The 19,243-nt window shown below is 40.0% G+C and overlaps 1 protein-coding gene across 1 annotated transcript; it reads right to left on the bottom strand.

Annotated features, from left to right (window-relative positions):
* Positions 1-16,751: 16,751 nt before the first annotated feature.
* Positions 16,752-19,226, bottom strand: MCAT (malonyl-CoA-acyl carrier protein transacylase). The gene is made up of 4 exons (XM_067305532.1): positions 18,759-19,226; positions 18,581-18,668; positions 18,060-18,277; positions 16,752-17,809 (listed from the first exon to the last, which is right to left on the bottom strand). The coding sequence occupies exons 1-4, from the start codon at positions 19,224-19,226 to the stop codon at positions 17,387-17,389; spliced, it is 1,197 nt and encodes a 398-aa protein (XP_067161633.1). The 3' UTR covers positions 16,752-17,386.
* Positions 19,227-19,243: the final 17 nt, after the last annotated feature.

Genomic DNA, 19,243 nt, shown 5'->3' with positions numbered 1-19,243 from the left:
GGCCCCAGCCCCGCGTGGGGGGGGACCCGGCCCCCCGCGGGGTTTGGCGGCGGCGGCGGCGGCGGCGGCGGCAGGGCGCGGGGCGGCAGGCGCTGAGGCCGGTTATGGGGCTGCGCGGCCCCGGGGCAAGGCGGGGACGCGGGTGCCGCGGGGACCGGCGCGGTTTGCGCCCAGCTGGGATGCTCTACGCAAATGAGGAGCTGGGTACGTGTACTTTCACTCTTAGCAAAGCAGGAAACGAGCCCTCAAAATAAGCCTAAAACGTACAGCTTGAGGTGCCGCCGCCTGACGTCCAAAAATATTCCTGAAAAACTCCTTTTTCCGTAGATACGTGTTTGTAGCGATGCTACTCGGTGACAGGAATGATGTACAACAGCAGGGATACATAAAAAACCAGCCCATACAGTTGTATAACTATAGCTGTATAACTATATGCGTCCTTATAGCTCTAATTCAGTCCCTATTACTCAATTAACTACTTGTGCAGTTAAGTCAAGCAGTGTTCTGACTAGAGAGAGCCCAAAGAGGAGACTTGCTGTAAGGTTGTATCGCTTCACGCGGAGGGTTACGCTAGTGTGGTGGGGCTGACAGCAGTTCGGCGACTGAGCAGGTTTACAGGTGTTTAACTTGCAAAGTGAATATTAGTCTAAGATGAGCCTGCCGCTTTGCGCCTTATCAGAAACACTCTTACTTATAAAAACAAGGCAGAACGGCCTCCACTGTCATTTTCTCTCACAGAGACGTATACAGTGGGTTTTTTTTTTTTTGCATTATGTTTTTTTTTCCCACCATTTAATGCATGTGGGTTGGATGGGAGCTAAGACTGAATGTGACAAAGAAGAAAATCAGAGAATGTTTGTTCAAGGTCTTTGATCTCTTCTGATGTCAAAATGCTACTGCTGCAGAGACCCTTTCTCTCTTTAAAGGGAAAAACTTAAGAAAATTGCCTCCTTCATTTTTTCAGTAGGTGTCTGCAGCAGCTATCATAACAGATTTTTGTATCAACAGGTCATTGACCATAAAACCCTTCAAAGAGGACTAAGAAAAGACTAACTGTACTCAGCTCATGCGGGTTAACAGTCTGCTAGCCAAATTGTAAGCTTGATCCCGCTGTTACCCAAGTGAGCAGTAAAACCACTTCTCATGCAGGAGCAGAGCCAAAACTAGTATGGATCTGAAATCAAACTGTGGAGCCAGACACTGAAATCAAAATGTATATGATAAGGGCTGGAAATCTACAAAAAGAAAATGAGTTAAGAACACACTGCTTTTGAAGAAACACAGAGCTGTAGTCAATGGGGCAAGATGCCAGCTGTGTGGAATATCTTCTTCATTTGCTCTTCGCATTCCATTTTTGACACGTTTATCTATTTAATGAAACACAATTTTTACTGTGTTGGTTACACTGTTTGCAAGATGTGTTGCCACTGGTAACTCAGTAACTGTGATACGTGAAAATACCACTAAAATTTGGTACATGAACTAGTATTTTAAAGTAATTTTATTGCAGTGTTTGTGACACTATTATCATCAGCATTTTACTAATCCAGGAAGCCTAAGTAATACTGGGAACAGTGTGGCATTTTAATTCTTTAAACTGATGTGCAGAATAAAAAAGACAACACAAACAGTGAGATAACTTTAAATCTAAAAATTCAAATTTATGTTGTACCTGCATATCAACAGTTTCTCTCATCTTCCCAGTCTGACAGCAGTAAGGGAATCTCAGAAGAGCTTACAGGTGAAGACTACCAAAGGTCACAGAAGATGCTGCTCTGACCACAGTCCAATAAAGTATCCCCGTCAAATGGGACAGGATGCAGGTGTGCGACAGCAACACATGACACTACGTGCATGCCACGCTGTGCAGTGAGACCAGGGACCAAGTGAGGGAAAAAGGCAGCCCATAACAATCCCAAATGCACTTTTTTTTTTTAAGAACATGAATAATCATGTTTAAATTAACTATATTATTCAGTCATTTGAAGCTAAGCATCTGCCTAAGTATTCTGACAGATTTTGACCTGTGTGATCACCATCCTGTGATATTGAATTTAATATCAAGGCATGAATTCAGTAATCTGCTTGGTAAGGATGCCAGCAGGCTCACTGCAGGTACTTCACCCTTCAAGTGCATGGCAGAACAAGGTCTCTTAAGCACACGAGGGATTTTTTTCAATTTGATTGAAAATGTTAATACTAGATTGACGTATTCCAATTGTATTGTGTAATTGTATTAATAAGTATAAGCAACGTATGAACTTCCCTGACTACCAGCAGCAATTTTTCTGTTCTGCATCACTTATTTTAGTAGCTTTCAAAAATACAAAACTAACCTACACCATTTTAGAATAAATGTGACACAAAGAAAGATTTTCCATAGCTTTATGGTTCATTTATGTTTTATAGAACTACATACATTTTCCTACTTACCTTCCACAATTTGATCATGCAATTTAAGCAACAATTTTAAATAAAATCTTATTTATTATAAAAGAATCCTGACCTTTTGGTGAGACTGAGAAGTGCAAAGGGCAGAAGATGTTTTGAAAAGGAAATGTAAATGTTAGAGCAGAAGCTTTCTGACTTAATCTAAAACTTAACTCTTTGTGAACAAGTAGAACAAAGAAGACATTTGTGAGATATGTGGCGCTGTCACAAAACAAATACCTGAGCCTGGTGGAAAAAAGGATTATTTTTTTAAAGAAACTGTTGATTTCAGTTTGGTTTTTGTTTATATTTCTTTTCAATATTCTTAGTTCTTCCCATAAAACTTGTTGAGAATTTAATATTTTGTTTTTAATAAAAGCAGAACACCCTCTTTTTTATGAGCTTTTAGCAGCCATTGGAATACACTTGTTAGCACTGAAGGAATTGGTAAACATTTCAAGGAAAATGATATTTTGCAAGATTTTTATCAAAACATGTATTTTTAACACGGACATAACTATTATGTCATTTTTAAGGCAGAAACCTTTTTTGTGTTTTCTGTAGTTGTGCAATAAATGTCAGAATCAGGATGGGAGCTCTCTGAGTGCTCTAATAGGCAACATGCAAACCCTGATAATGCATAAAACTCTGCCCTAACTGAAGACAGTGGAAGACTTGAGGCATCTATGCCTGAAGTCCTGACTCAGGATTTCAATTGTGGGCCCCTTAAATATTTTCAGTGGAGACTGACATAAAAAATACCTGTGCAAGCTCTGTATTTCAAAAGGTTTCCTCCACTTAGTCTGCTGTATGCACTTCTTTCACTACAGTGGTTACATGCCTTGCCTAAGGAATATATTTTTTATTTTTGAATATAGTCAAATATTTCATTCTTACCCACTTTTGGGGTAGAAGACCTTGTGTTAAACTTCCAATGAAGAAATGTGCCAATACTGACTTACTGAATATAAAAATGTGAATGAAATCACATGTGAAAAATACATGGCATATTTTTTAGATTTACAGAAGTACGCCTTTAACGGCTGTTTGAAGCAATATTAAGAGGTGTTTATGTGTAAACAGTATCCAAGGTCATTGAAGTTAAGCTAATTGAGAACACAGTATGAGACAAAGAATGAATTTATCTTTGCTCCTTGACCTGATAGTGACTTAAGAGTTAATCTAGAAACCTAATCCAGAAGAATGAATAATGATTGCTTAACCTCTCATCTTTTTAGGAGAAATTGAGGTTGTTGATGACTACCTCAGCTTGTTTTGCCAGAAACTGTCCCGGTTCAGGAGGAAAGCCCTGGGAAGCTCGGGTGTCTCTACGGAGGCCGGGGGAGACAGCCAGCAGAGATAAATGTGTTACCTGCCACGTCCCTGCTGCCCTGCTCAGGACTTCTGCCTGGGAAGGCAGCGCCCGCCGGAGCTGGGCTCGGGGCCACGGCACAGGACACGGTGGCTTGGGACTCACCGCTGTGCTTGGCCTGCCCGCACTGCTCCTCAGCAGTTACACTGGCAAAGAGGAGAGCCAACAGCTGAGGGCAATAACTTCTTCAGCCGCTGCTGGTAATTCTGACAGGGGTCATAGAAAAGCCAAAAAAAAAAAAAAAAAGAAAGGGGGGGGTGTTAAAGACTCTACTCCTCCTTGCCATTTCACCCTGAGTGTCCAATGTACCAGTTTTTCTGTAATGCTAACTAGGTCTTAATCTCCTGTCATCTTATCAAAGACCTTGTCCTTGTAAAATGGAATAGAGATTTATATTTGCAACAGGGAGGATGATGTCATGTTTTGGAAGAGCTGGCTATGGATTGAAGGCATATATGCAAACAACCAAGCCTCTATTTGTTTTTCATTTAAATTTTAGTTTGCATAGGCCGCTGGTAGAATCTGAAACAGTTTGAGATATGCTTTGATACCTCAGGGATAAAGGGCAAGAATCCTATCTGGCAATCTTTATGTAGGTAGCTCCTGGGAATTTTGAGTCCTAATATTGGAATTAGAGTATCAGTAGTAGTTTAGTACTTTCATAACCATCTTTAAAACATACTAAGTCACATATTGTAATTCTGAATAGTTTATCCATGTGATAGCTGCATAAAATACATAAAGTTGTATGCATAAGATATAAATTACACATAATATAAATTATAAACATATGTGTAATAAAATATATAAACATAATACATAAGCTACAGTTACTGCATGCAGTGCCTTATACTGAAAGATCATTGTGAGTGCCTTCTTAAAAAACAGTACCACAGCAAATCTAATCAAACTGAATACAAGAAAATTGCAGGACCTATATTTTCTTCAACTCACCTGCCAGTATATTTGGTTTAGTAACATTTTTCTTTTTCAAGAAAAAGATTTTCTGTTCCCTTTTGCTAGGTGAAAAAAAACACAAATAGAAAAAACTGACTATGTGAAGTAAAGAGGCAAAGTATTCTTCCTACCAAAGATGCTTCATTATTCAATCACAATTATATTGATAAAGAGCCATAATTTCCATATCATCAGACATTTAGAGGGCTGGATTTCTTAATTTGGAGTTAGGCCCTTATTCAGCAAAACATTAAGTATGTGTTTAACTTGAAATACATTATTCATTCTGCTGAAGGCATTTCATCATTAAAATTAAGCTTTAAGTTTGCCTAGTCAAAGACTTAAAAAAAAAGAACAAGCTTTTTGATCTGTATGCTAGTTTGGAAATGTTCTCTGTTTGTTATATTAGGATCCCGCTTTTCTCTTTCTTGGATGTGCTGGGAGGATTAGATTTATGTTCCCTTGATAGCTACATGACAAGCTATTGCTCATGCACACTTACAACCTACTGGTTTCTATCAACCAAATTCAGTTTGGCCTTTCTTTGTGTATAAATGAGAGAAAAAAGGAAAGCGTGAAACAGATGATGAGAAGATCATACATCCTGCTCTGGGGAATCGGAAGAGTCTATGGAGTGTGCAGCTCCTCTTGCCCAACTCTGTATGGATCCAAACTTGAGAAACAAAACAGGCCAGTATTAGTGCAGCTTTCACATATACGTCTATATACACCTATGCCTATTTTCACTCATTAAAGAAAATAATGAAAAAGCAGTAAAGGTCCTCAACTTGGTCCTTAGTTGCCAAGGAGGAAACTATTAAGCTTTGCTTTGAAACTAAATTAGACGCATCTCATATATCTTCAACACAGCAGCCCTGTCAGACTGCCTTTGCCTCGACACTGTCAATTATATAAAATACCGTTATAAATCCCCTTTGTCAGATCTTCCTTACTCTAGCGTTGAGACAAATAAGTTGGCAAAAACAGCGTAGCAGGCTGTGGCTGAATTTGAAGGGCATGAGCTAATAGCCATGACAGTTTCTTTTTTAGCCTGTGGGAGGAAGGTATTATCATAACAGGTGTGAAGTAGCATATGTTGCAGTTTGGGCTTTTGTCGTGGGATTGTATGGTTTGTTTACATGTCTGCTTTCTGTAGTGCATTGACTTATTATAGGTCTTTTTCAGAACTCAGTTTTCATCTCATACAGATATAGACGTTTCCATTGTGTGGCTCTATGAATCTGAAACTAGCATCTATTCTAGAAATGAAGGGGGAAAAAAGAAAGAAGAAAATACCTTTTTTAGAGAAATTTTCACAATGTAAAGTCTAAGAATACTTAGTATAAACTTGCAATAGACGGTTGACTTCTTATGCCAATTTTTGATACATTTTATCTACTGTATTATTCGTATTCTTCCTAAAGACCTTTAATAACTTTGTAAACCCTGAAGAAACATGATCAACAGGTTCTGTTTGTTCGACTCTCTCTGTGATACCCACACCATATAGGAAGAAAAACACTACACTTTTAGATGTTTACTTTGTACGTTTGAGAGTACAGTTGGGTTAATTTCTAAAAGTCCAAAACTGCATACTTTGACTGTTTCTCTATGCAGTCCATTGGGGTGAACTACATACAGAGAACTGACTCTTTGGATGTCCAAATGCAGTACTTCGGCATGCCTCGGATCCTCCAAACCTCGCTCAGCTATTCCTAATTTATCATTCGTGGACATTCAGGACCCCCTGAAGCTCAGGCCTGAGCTCTGGTGGAGTTCTCAGATCAGGAGCTGTCCTGCTTAATCCAGTTCATACTGCAATAGCGTATGTGTTGTGTCAGACTTTGCACAAAAAATAGACAGGGATGCACCTGGGTGAATCTGATCAGCTGCTCATCATCACTACACCCAAGAACCTGCTGGTTTAGATGTTCACCCAGCAAATGGAAGAGTCAGTTCAAGTACCTGCTCCAGTGAATATGGGTTTATTTAAAGTGGAACAGCTTCACTGCGTGGTATGTACGGAGCCTTGCCCCAGTTAAGAGCTATGAAGTCTCTGGGTGACAGGGTATCTGGAAATCGGATATGGTATTGGAGCGCTGTAAGTCCCTGTATGGACATAACCCTTTTCTTCTGATTTTTGCTTGGACTGGGGAGAAGGACATACAGTAACAGAGAAAAGAAGCATTTAAAACCAGATAAAGCATGTCTTGAAACAAATATAGCACCTGAAACTTTTTTTTTTTTTTTTTAAGATTACCTTATTTAATTAAGCCTTTTAACTATCTTGTAGAATATGGCTAGATTCTGCCACTCTTGCGGAAATCCACAGGTGTCTCCTTGGGAGAAAGGAGTGTGGTATTTCTTTCAGGAACAGAGTTAGGTCATACAACTCATTAATAGCATTTGGAATAAAATTCAGAATGCCTGATCCCAATTCCTGTCTGTAACTGCCAAACTATACAGCTCTTCAGAAATTGGATATATTTAAAATAGTAGATTTTCAGCATCTATACAGGTAGAGCAGAAACCATACAAAGGAAAAAATATAATAGTTAACTTTAATCTACATGACATATGCTGATATCAGCTGAGCATAAACTAATTTTTATAATTCTTTTCCAAAACTACAATCACATTAAATGGCAGTGAGAGGAGTCTTCACTTTTGTAGAACCAAGAATATTTTCAGTTATATAGTATCAAGTTTCTGGCAGTTTATGGAAGTGTGTTTACTTATGTAATTATGTACACAAGGTAATTATTAACAATTTTGCTTTGTGGAAAATGTAGATTTCTTCTAAATATTGAAAGAAGATCAAGGTGCCCTCAGTGCACAAAAGCCCCAATCTTCTCCCAAGTGTAAAACTAGAAGAAATAGAGTTTAGGTGTTGCATAAACACATCAGAAAAAATGCACTGCAAGCAGCAGTATGACAGATAGATACCTTTTGCTTTGTTTAGCTCCATCTCTGAAAATATTTTATGCAAGTTCTATTTATTTGGCCCATTGAGAGTGTGCTTAAAAGGACAAAGGAATCCAGCCCGGGGGAAAGTCCAGCCTTTGTTTTCCAAGATCATTCCATCAACAGAAGGAATTACTTCTCTAATGATGTAGCTGGGAACTGAAGGCACCATAAAAGAGCAGGCCAAAAATATGCCAGGCAGAAATTAAGCATATCCAGAAGCCTGTCATTACGTTCAATGCTCAGGCACCCCAAAGACAGCGAGCAGAGCCTCCCTGGGGCAATTGTGCAGGAGTAAATATCCAAGGGGCAGGAGGAGTGCTAACTGTTCAAGGGCGTGTGTGTAGTCTTAAATAATCCTGTTGCACAGCTCTGATGTCATTTTGCTGGTAAGTCAAATAAAAACATTTTCAAAAACTACAAAAACATTAGCTCTACTCTGAGCTCTGCTGTTGGTGAACTGAACCTCTTTAGTGCTTCCAGGAAAGTGTATCAACCCACTAGAAGTATTAAGAGATGCACCATTTATGCTGAAACCCATTAAATTTTGCCGTTTATTTCACAAGAGAACAGGACGATGGCCTATGATAAGCTTACATGCTAGGACATGGCTACTGGTTGTGAATAACTTTCCAACTATATGAGCAGGCAGCTCCATTGATTTCACTGGTTCTCACTGTCCACTTATAGGTTTGGAAAATTACTAATACATTTAAACCTTTGCATGATTGACGTCTAAAGTCTAATTTTGTGGTCAGTTTCTTGTAACCTCCAGGGTGACAGACTCCAACCGAAGAAGGCATATAACTTGGAACTAAATTAAGGACCTATGAAATCCTATTCGAGTTGTATGTTTTACATACAACTCGAATTGGTTGGAGTGATTTGATGCTAGGCAAGTCATTGCAAACATTGTAGGAAAGCATCAGGTACCAAGTGAAACTACTGAGAAACTATACTTATCTACATAAGCTATATTTATCTAGATTTTCCAATTTCTAGGCTGTTTCGACCCAATATAAAGAAGTAGCAATCTAAATACTGCATGTTTGAATTGCTGTACATCTGCTGGTTCACTGAAACTTTCCTTTGACTACTCTCAAAATAGTTGTCATCTTAGCAATGCTTGCATTCTGGCTGGAAAATTAAAAAGGGCAACTCAATATTTTAAACAATTTCTATCTAAAATGAAAACAGTTCATACTACAAGAAATCATGGGATTGTCTTTGATATCTTTTTTCAGAATAAGATGTCTCAAACAAGGAGAATTCCCAGGCACTTTGTTCTCTCCAGCTACTCAAGCGGAGCACCAGGAGAGGAAAGTTACAGGAGCCTCCTAACAATTCCAGACACCACACAGCAAATGGAGTTTAATATCAGGTATCATGCTGCATTAATGCTCCTTCTGTCTTTCCCTCTCACACCCAAGTACAAAACTCCAGACTTTCAAGAAGACTCTTTGCTAAGCCAAATAATCGGTGGATAGCATTGAAAATAGAATAGATACAACTGTAGATAACCTGTAGTGCTTAATGCTGATCACATAACATTATTCTGCATTAAATGTCAATGCACAAGCACGCAGATGTGATTCTTCATTAGAAACCCAGCTGTTATAACAAGCAGCTGAGGAAGCCATTTTTACATAATTCTCTAGGCGCCTCTCATAACAAACTGATAGAGCTGCTTTTTTTTCCTGTGTAATCCTGTACATACATTTTTTTCCAGTTCAAGAGTCCAGAGGCTATCTTTCTCCATGTCTGTGAAAATTATTTTCTATGTGTTTTTTGTTTGACTGACCAAATAAATCCCAAGTTTTTTTAAACAGATCTCTAGAATTAGGCTCTTAAACCTACTGTTCAGCAAATTGCATAGAGATCTCAACAGAAGTACAACAGATTAAAAATATACAATCTGATACTGTTTTTCCACCAAAAAATGGAAGCATGCCTAAGAGAAGCCAAATTTCATTAGAAAGTTTCATTAAGGAAGTCTAAACAGTGTTTGGAATCAGCGCAATTTCCTTAGCTGCTGTGCTTCACAGAAGTTGTAGTCCAAGGACCTGTATGCCCCAGTACTGCCCTAAGAAACTTTGTGTTTTGTTCAGATAGTACTCTAGCATCACCCAGTAGCTGGAGAAATGTACTTCACCATGGAAATCATTGGAGTAAATCAGTTAGACAACAAAGCAAGCAGTTATTTAATATGAAATATTTTGAGACATCCAAACTGAAGGATGTTTCAATATTTTGACTTTGGAAAAAAAAATAACCCAGAATTCCATTGCCCAATATAAAGGAAATAGATACCTAAAAAAGCAACACGATTCTTCAAAAGTGCAACATGTGCAGCTCTTTATGAAAAAATCAGAGCACTTTTGCATATGTGTAAATATGAACCTAAGATGTCTAATCAATAAAACTATTAACAAAAAAACCCCAAACCCTGAACATTCAGTTTTTACATGCCCAGCTTGGTCAAACTCTTAGTGGAATAACTGTGCTTAACCTCTGCAGAGAGCTTTATAAAGAATCAGTGTTACAATGTTTTCCTCTAACACACACATCCTGAATGCCTTACAGCTCTGCTATCCAGGTTGGCCATCAGCTGGCAGTAATTGGGGATGAATTTAACAGAACATACAACAGGAAGTTTGAAGATACACTGCTTCACCTGGCACGTGGGTAAGTTATGTTATTGGATATTGTCAGTCTTTGCGTACTTTTAGTATTCACCATAGGTAGACAAATAATAATGTTTCTGCGCCAACAGTGAAAATTTTGTATTGCACCTACTACTACTGCTTCATATGGAACCTAAGAAAACAGATACTTCAGCTTGTGTTGCAAGGAGGAACAATGTAAATTGTTTCCATAGACTCAAGCCACTTACAGTTGAGAGATCTAAAAAAAGGTTTCTCAGTATTTAAGGTTTCACAGTAGTTTCTCTAGGTTAAATTGTGCCTTTAAGCACAACTGAATGATGAGAGGCCTGCAACCTAGTAAGTGTGGTGCTTCAGGAATTAACAGGTTAGTGCATGTTAAATAATCTAGCAGTGCACATAAATCAAAGGTGGCCAAAATAGTTTGAATTGCTTTTTATTTGCTGTGAGCTGGCAGGATTCTCCTGTGTGGTTATTAGCTGCAGATTAACTGACATGCAGTAACATCCTAATGTGATACACATAATTATTGTCTGCACCCTAAATATACTCAAGTGCAATTCCATCTCTTTTCTCTCCTTGATTTGGGGAGAGGAAAGTCAATTATTGCAGACCTCAAAAGAAGGTGATTCAGTTACATCTATGTTCCTGAACATAGCATATAGACATACAACTTGGATCTCAGTAAACCTGGATATAAGCTGCAGAGAGACTCTGCTGGGTGGTCACGTTAGTTTTATATTACTACACTGGACTCTGATTCATTAAAGATCAACAGCACTTGCTGGGTTGCACTATTCTTAGTTTGAAACAGGAGCAAAGGCGCAAGATTGCAGTTCAGGAGATCTGCTGCACATTTTCCTATGTGATGTTGGTGATCAATTAATTCTAAAAACGAGTTATTAAATTTCATACAAAGGCAGGTGTAACAGATGTTGAGGAGATGCTGAAACTAAGTAGACTAAAATATAATATGCGTTTTATCACTTTTCTATTATTACATATATTTCTTGACTTCCAATTATCTAACCAGTGGACAGAAGAAACTGCAAAATTTCCAGTCTTTTTTCCAGCTAAGTTACTAGGTCTTCTTCCTAAATATTTATAGAAATACACATGTATGTATACTCCATAGACTTACAAGAACGAACATATTGGAGCTTTGGGTTTCTCTTTATAATTTTCTAAACCTTGGTATTTTATTTTCAATCTTTAGAATAAATTTTTTACCCCCATGCTGTTTGTTTTTGTTTTTATTTTATTTTTTAATTAGGGTTACTATCAGTGTTTTCCAGACATGGAATATTATTAAAAGTGTTATAAGAAGCTTTGGGAATCTTTTGAACAATAACTGGACTAAGAGGATCATTGGTTATGGAAGCTGGGTATGTTCTCTCCCTTATCTCCCACTCCTTTTGTTGAGAAGTAGGCAATAGCAACACCTAGCTCCCATGTCAGCTTCAAGGAGTAAAGCACATAACGTGATTCTAGGTTTGGATTTACTCCTTAGTTTGTTGCCTCCCCCCCGCTTTTTTTTTTTTTTAAACACTGAAATTTCATGTTCACAGCGTATGCCAAAAGTCTGCAAACAGAATCGAACAAATGCCAAAGTTCCACTGAAATCACTGGGGCTCCCTGCAGACAGGAGTTTTTTCGCTATAAAAAGCTGTAGCAGTACATTCTAGATGGGATAAATGGGACTGTTAAAACTGGGGTTGCATCTTATATTCTGGAGAAGAGCTGAGGAGTCTTTAGCACTTCGATATGAATATGCCACTGCAACAGCCACCTAGTGACCAGCAAAACTAGAACCTGATATTTCCAGCCCTTGCTTCTGGAAAGGAACTTGACTATCTTCTCAGTTTAACACTAACTTTACACGCAGGCATTCTTGTTAGCTTTTCTGCGCCATCTTTTTGCTGCTTGTTATTTCTAATTACCTTCCCTTTTCTCCACAGATTTGTAGGCTTCCTTTCAGGTGTGTGTGTCAGAAGCTGGTGCCTGCAGCCTTGCTTGTTGTTGCGTTTTGGTGGACCATAAATTATGGACTGCAGAATTAATACAGAGAATTGCAATAGGAGGTCATTGCTGGTCTCTGACCAATATACTCAACACCCAGGTGGTGGCAGCTGGTTTGTTTTTAAAATTTTCATTGATAAAAATCTCTTTTATATTTAAAACCTAGGCTAGTGCTGGGTCACTGCTGTTTCATACCTTTTTTTAAAAGAAAAACATTTAAAATAATATGAGGTTGTTGCTGGATAACTGCCTGACTTGCTATTTTTGAAATGTGAGTCTGGGTGATTGGAAAGTTTGTTTCTGTCTTTTTTGTTGTTTTGTTTTAATGCAACATAGAGTGTCTACTTCATATAAACAACTTTATAAAAAAAGATTCTGGATTTGGGGAAGACTGAAGGAATGCTGGTCATCCTTTAAATTTTAACACTGTAAAAGCAATAGTAAAGATTAAAATCATAATACTTTTTATGAATTAAACTGTTGCTTCAACTATTTTCCAGTGTTATCTACTTAATTTTCCAAGATTGGGCCATTGCACATGCTAATTACAAGACAAGACACTCCATTCTCTTTGTTATCTAATACTACAGGGAAGGCCTTACTTGATTTTTGTGAAGTAAAATTAGCCTATAAAATTATAGTTTATTGGGGGGGGGGAGGAGGAAGAGTTGTTCAGATGAGCTAGCAATCAAGTTGGATGGACTGGTACTTGCTGTCCACTCAATTCAACCTTCCAATATTTCTCAAAAACTCACTAATAGATTTTATATTTCTGTGCCTCTTGATGAAGTAAAAATTTAAGTTGCCCAGAAAAATCAGAATTTGTTTGATTTTGGAAAGAGCTTTTTGACAACACCAATCTTTTTTGGAAGGCATGTGGTTGGGGGAAATAAATTCTGAAAGGAGACTTGGGTACAACTTACAAAATGAAGATGGTATAGGTGTCATCCCCTCTCATCCACAAAGCAGTAATTAGGACACAGTTGGGTTTCTTGTCTCTCAGAAACATGCCCTAACTGCACCAAATCATTCAGTACACTTGGGTGCCTCTTCCCTAGTCTTTGCTGTTGAAGTTGTTTTTTTCACTGTATACAGTTATAGCCTCTGGCTCAGTGAGAGAAAATGAAAGTACCTCGCTGTGGTTTGGGCATTCCCCTTAGAAGAGGGGATACCTGCTTCCTGTCTCGTCAAGTGACTACTATCATTAACATACTTTTGAAAGAGGAAAACACAGCAGTTAATGGCCTAGTGATTTAAGCACTCTTCTGAGAAGTGGGAGTTTCAAATTCAAGTTTCTCCTTTAAATCGGACAAGGAATCTGAACCACTCTTTTCTTCACTGTAGAGCATGGTCCAGTCCAGCAAAGTTTAAGAGGGCCGAGAACTGTATTTCCTCTCTTTTGTGAATGGCACTCAAATCCCATTACAATCCTAACCCTCTGTCGTCGTACCCACCCCCTCCCCCCAAAAAAACCCACCCAACCTTCTGGGTAAAGAAAAAGAAAAAGGCTAAACTGAAATAATTTGTTCAACCACTTTATGTTAAAAGATTTTGAAACAACTTACACTGACATGAAATGCGGAGCAAAAAGAAGGTGCTTAGAGGGCGATTGCTCCAGTACCCCTAACATTCAAGCACCAGCACATATTCTAGTCTCTCCAAAAATATGGCATCTTTCTTTCTAAATGCCCTAGATTTGATTTCCCATTCAGCAACAGGTATGCAAGTTACTTTCTTTGAAAAGCAGGCTTAGCATGCTTAGTGCCTTAGTTTTGCTAAGGCCAGAAGATGGCAAACTGAATTGCCCACATAACCAAAAAACAAAGACCAAATTTTCATCAGTGAATTGACTGCTCTGCTTAACTCCATACTATCACTATGATAGAAAATATTTTAAACTTATTACTTAGTGAAGGGTAGAAATTCCTATCAGGAGAATCTAATAAACAATCTACGCAAGTGTAATAAAAACCACCAACTGCCAACAGTATGATTCTTCCTGGCTGAATCACTCTAGCAACACAAAATAGTTTCATTTATTTCTAGATAAATAATCTTTATGCACAGGGAAGCAATTACAAATAGGAGACTGCTACACTACCTATTCTATCTGAAAGCTGTATGGGATGACTGTGCTTTTTCACCCTCTTGGATTGCAGTCAATAATGTAATATTTTCAATCTCAAAAGATGAGAAGTCTGGCATCTAGCGTGTAAGGTACAAAACACAGCATTGAGGAATATAAAACGCAATCATACCAACGGAACAGGTGAACCAATGCAAATGGGACCTGCAGCAAAAACGACTGCAGACTAGAGTACTGCAGTGAGCAGTAATGACCAGAGTCTTCTCTCACACGTGGAGCTGAGCAAAGAGTCTTTTAAGGTTCTGCGCCACGACTCAGGAGACCCAAATTCATTTCTTTTTACTGCACGCTTCCTCATGCGACAGAGTTTATGGCACCCGATTTTTTTCACATCCTGTTTCTGCTTGTTCCTAGGTGAGAGAACTGTACTGACTTTCACAACTCAAACCTTCGGTTTCCAGAAGCAGAAGGAGCAGATCAGTAAGCACATACAAGAAATTCAGATAGAATAATAAGGTCCAACATCCTTAATTACTCCACATGCTGTTCTCCACCTAGCCACAGGCAAGTTTTATAACACGAGACACCCTTTCTTTTATTTACAGCCATACACTAATGTGACACCGTACTACCAGACACTACATGAAAGAAAGCACTGAATACTGTTGCTATAGGAGAAGTATGAAGATGTCCCTTATACTTTTTAGTTTATATAAATTGTGACATCAGCATAAGAGTATGATACGACTTGGCTTCCGTTTTTGAACATACAGCGCTCAGAAAAGAGCTGCTGAGAAAACCTCAGCAGCAGCTTGCTCTTTAGGCTTAAATCAAACACTCCACAGAAGAGAAACAAAGAACAGTGCAGTGGCTACTGCTCTTTCTTCCCCCTAATTAAACAGGGCCTACGCAAGTATGACACTCTTGGGATACAAACACTACTTCAGTATTCTGCATTTGCTGACAGAAGTTTTTATCATGTTTCTCCCAAAGAGTTTTAGTCCAGGTAAAGTGTGCAGTAAAGTGAGATGAGTAAAAATACGTACATGGCAGAAAGAGTATAATAGAGTATAGCTCTTCAAAGTTCCTAGAAACTGTTAAATAGAAAAACAAGCAAACAAAAAAGATCAGAAACTATAAAATGCTATACTAAGAATTAGTGACAGCAGCTGTCAGACTCAGTTCCAACTATTATAAAAGATGGTTTTAAAGTCACTGATACTACATTTGGTCTTAAAAGATGTAGTCAGATGCTTATAGCACAGCATGTAATTCGGTGTTTAATAATACAAGGTGTGATTTAGTTGAGCTATTGTAACCATTTAGTGATAAATTTGGTATGCTTTACTGAATAATTACACATTATCTGTAACAAAACCTTCACTGAAATTATTTTCTAAACAGTAACCTCAACATTTAACTGGCAGCCTGTCCAATGATTAAGCTGGCAAATCTTTCTGTATTTTACCAATAGTTAATGTTTATACATGCCAAAAGTGGAATTTGTACTAAAAGGTAGGATCAGTGGCCAATTTCACAAAAGAACTGTTCAGTAATGCACTCCAATAATCAATCATAGCTCAGAGCAGTATTGTTTAATTCACTTTCCCTTTCAGAAAGGTGAAATTATTAGATGCTTAATACTGTAACTGGAGTTTAATCTGCATTTAATAATAAATTATTGAAGAGCTGTATGGATATTTAGTTTCTTTAAAGTAAGCTGTCCTGAACTTCTCATACACATTCAATTGGTTTATAACAAACTGTGGAAAATTAGTGTCCTGCTATTAAAAGGGTGTTAAATGTTACACCAGAAAAAAAAAAAAAAAAACCAACCCACAAAAGTAAGACAGAAAAGTAAGACAGAAAAGTTTAGGTTGAAGTTTCTGGTCACTCACATCTGCTTGTTTGTACATGATCCCCTAATAAATACTATTCGCTAAGTTTTTTCCTTACTTCACCGCCGTGAATACAGAGAACTGAAATACTAACATTCAAATTCTCCCTATCTGACACATCGTTACTACAGAGTTCACCCCCTACGAAGGCGCCCTGCTAAAGTCTTCAAGTTTCCAGGGCTGTCCTGCACCTTTTTAGAGGTGGAGAATTTTGGATAAGTTCATTCATTTAGTGAAACGCTTCTCACTTTGGTGACTTAGCACAACCAGTACGACACTAAACAATTGGAGGGAAAATCAATTCCTTCCATTTGTGGACTATATTCCAGTAATCATACACCTCACAGCATTAAAAATACCAAGAAAATCTTTATTTATAGTTTTACTTTAAGAGAACCATATTCCTAACATCATCTGCCTTACCCAACTGCTAACCAGCATTATAGGACAAAATAAAAGAATTTTACACACATGCTTGTCCCACCAGTCAATGAGCTTAGAGGTTAGAAACATAAGTGTACCGAAAGTCATAACAATCCCATGGCTTAACTAAATGAACCCTTCATCCTAGTGAAGGGCACTCCATAATCCGGAAATGCAATCCAACAATCCAATTCTACACCGATATCCATGCAGAAGACCCTTGCAACAGACAAAAAAGCCTACTGACTTCAATTTGAATACACACACACACACACACACAAGGAACTTGCTTGCAGGATTAAGGCCAAACAGAACGTTAACTGGCAGGTTTATTGGCATTTTGCAGTCATGACACAGAGGGAAAAGCCAAATTTTGCAAGTTGCTCTCCTATTCCACATCAGAGGCATGTGAGCAGTCACGTGGGGAAGGCAAATATGCACTGCAATTATGTACGTGGTGCTCTTTTCACCACGAGAAGCCACTAATATTTAAGACTTCCTGTTTCAGGAGCACTAAGTTATTTTTAAACTAAGCAAAAAAAACAAATCACATGGATTTTTCTCAAAAAGTTATTTAAGTCTCCACTTCTTCCTCATCTTCTGAAACGTCTACATGTTCATATTGCCTCCAGGCCTTTAAATTGCATTTTTTGAGAATTGCTCCTAGCTGTTTCCCAGGCCCCACTTCGTAAGTGTAAGGAAACTCCGTTCCTTGCTTCCTTTCATACACAGAATGCATGGTCTGTTCCCACATCACAGGGGAAACAACCTGCTTGACTAGTAATTTTTTAATATGATCTGAGTGCATGTACTTTTTGCTATCGACGTTAGAATAGACACAGATCAGCGGTTTCTGAATCTCAATGGATTTTAGGACTTCAGCCAGTGGCTCTACTGCTGGTTCCATAAGTCTTGTATGAAAAGCACCACTGACTGGAAGCATTTTTGTACGTGTAAAATAATATTTTCGGGCATTCTCCTGCAAATACTCCAACGCCTACAAGAGAGAGAGAAGAGCGACAGTCTTTCTTACATGACAAGAACAACCTCGCCGGTCTTACTGTGCTGAAAAAATCCTTTCCGCTACCCGACAACCTGGCACAGACTGAAAAACACCACAAATCAAGTACTTCTGTTTGGCCCAACTGAGACCACACAGGTTAACTGCTGCATAGTACGACAAAGCAGTGGTTTTAAAAAACGAAACGTTAAAAGCAATGAAATGGGCATTAATCCTGAAGTAATACCTGCAAGTGTCCTGCAATGACTCTGCTGTCTGGAAACAAGTAATTTGAAATTTCGCACACGGGGTTTTCGATGCCCAGCGACTCGCAGTGCTTACGGGCTTCCAAGCAGGCAAATTTGTAATTTGCCTCCGGGCGACCAATAACTGACAACATGCCACTGGGAACCGCTTCCGAGGCCTTTTGCATGGCTTCAGCGCGCACTTTCACTGCGTACAGTGCTAAAGAAGAAAGAAAGAAAGAAGGAGAAAACAAAAAAACCAGAGAGGCTAAGTGAGCATCAACCTCGGCAAACATGTTTTGACGCATTTCGCACCTGCACGCGAGAAACGGTAGGAGCTGCCTCTCGTTATGCACAATGCTTTTAATGCAAAGTACATATTGAATGGGACAGGGGAAGGGTAAAATAAAAATAGAAATAATAATATATATATGTATTTTTTTCCCCTCTAGCAAGAGGACAGGAGGGAAGGGGTGGCAGAGATATTGCGTTCCATCGCGTCGCGCCAGCGTCTCCCCAGCACCTTCGGTGAAGTCCAGGGCTCCGGCGAACACGAGCGCCGCGAACTCGCCCACGCTGAAGCCGGCGGCAGCCACGCAGCTCTCCAGCACCTGCACGGACACAAGCGGGCCGGGTGAGGCCCCGCCGAGGCCCGGCCCGGCCCCCCCGGCCCGGCCCGGCCCGGCCCCCAGCCCGCTCACGTTAGGCTGCCGGTGGCTGAGCCTCTCCACGGCGGCCAGGGAGGCGACGAAGACGGCGGGCTGGCAGTGGCGGGTGCGGTCCAGCTCGGCCCGCGGCCCCCGCAGGCAGAGCGAGAGCAGGTCGTAGCCCAGCACCGTCTCGGCCACGCGGAAGAGGCGGCGCGCGCGGGGGTAGCGCAGCAGCCCGCGGCCCATCCCCACGAACTGGCTGCCCTGCCCGGGGAACAGCAGCACCGTGCCCTGCCGCGGCGGCCGCCGCCGCCTCGCCGCCGCCTCGTCCCCCCCCGCCGCCGCCGCCTCCGCCTCCCGCTCCGCGGCCCCCGCCGAGTTCCGCAGCAGGTCGCTCAGGCTCTCCGCCCGGCCCCCCGCGCCGGGCCGGCAGCTGCCCCGCCGCCTGGGTGCGCCGCGGAGGCCGCCGCGCCCGCTGCAGCCACCAAGCCGCCATGGCGCCGCGGCCCAGCTGCCCATGGCCGCCGCCCGCCGCC

The sequence above is a fragment of the Apteryx mantelli genome, chromosome 1 (genome assembly GCF_036417845.1).
Source record: "Apteryx mantelli isolate bAptMan1 chromosome 1, bAptMan1.hap1, whole genome shotgun sequence".
Taxonomy (NCBI): Eukaryota; Metazoa; Chordata; class Aves; order Apterygiformes; family Apterygidae; genus Apteryx; species Apteryx mantelli.
The sequence above is the reverse complement of the archived record's forward strand: the minus strand, read 5'-3'. Positions and strand labels throughout refer to the sequence as shown.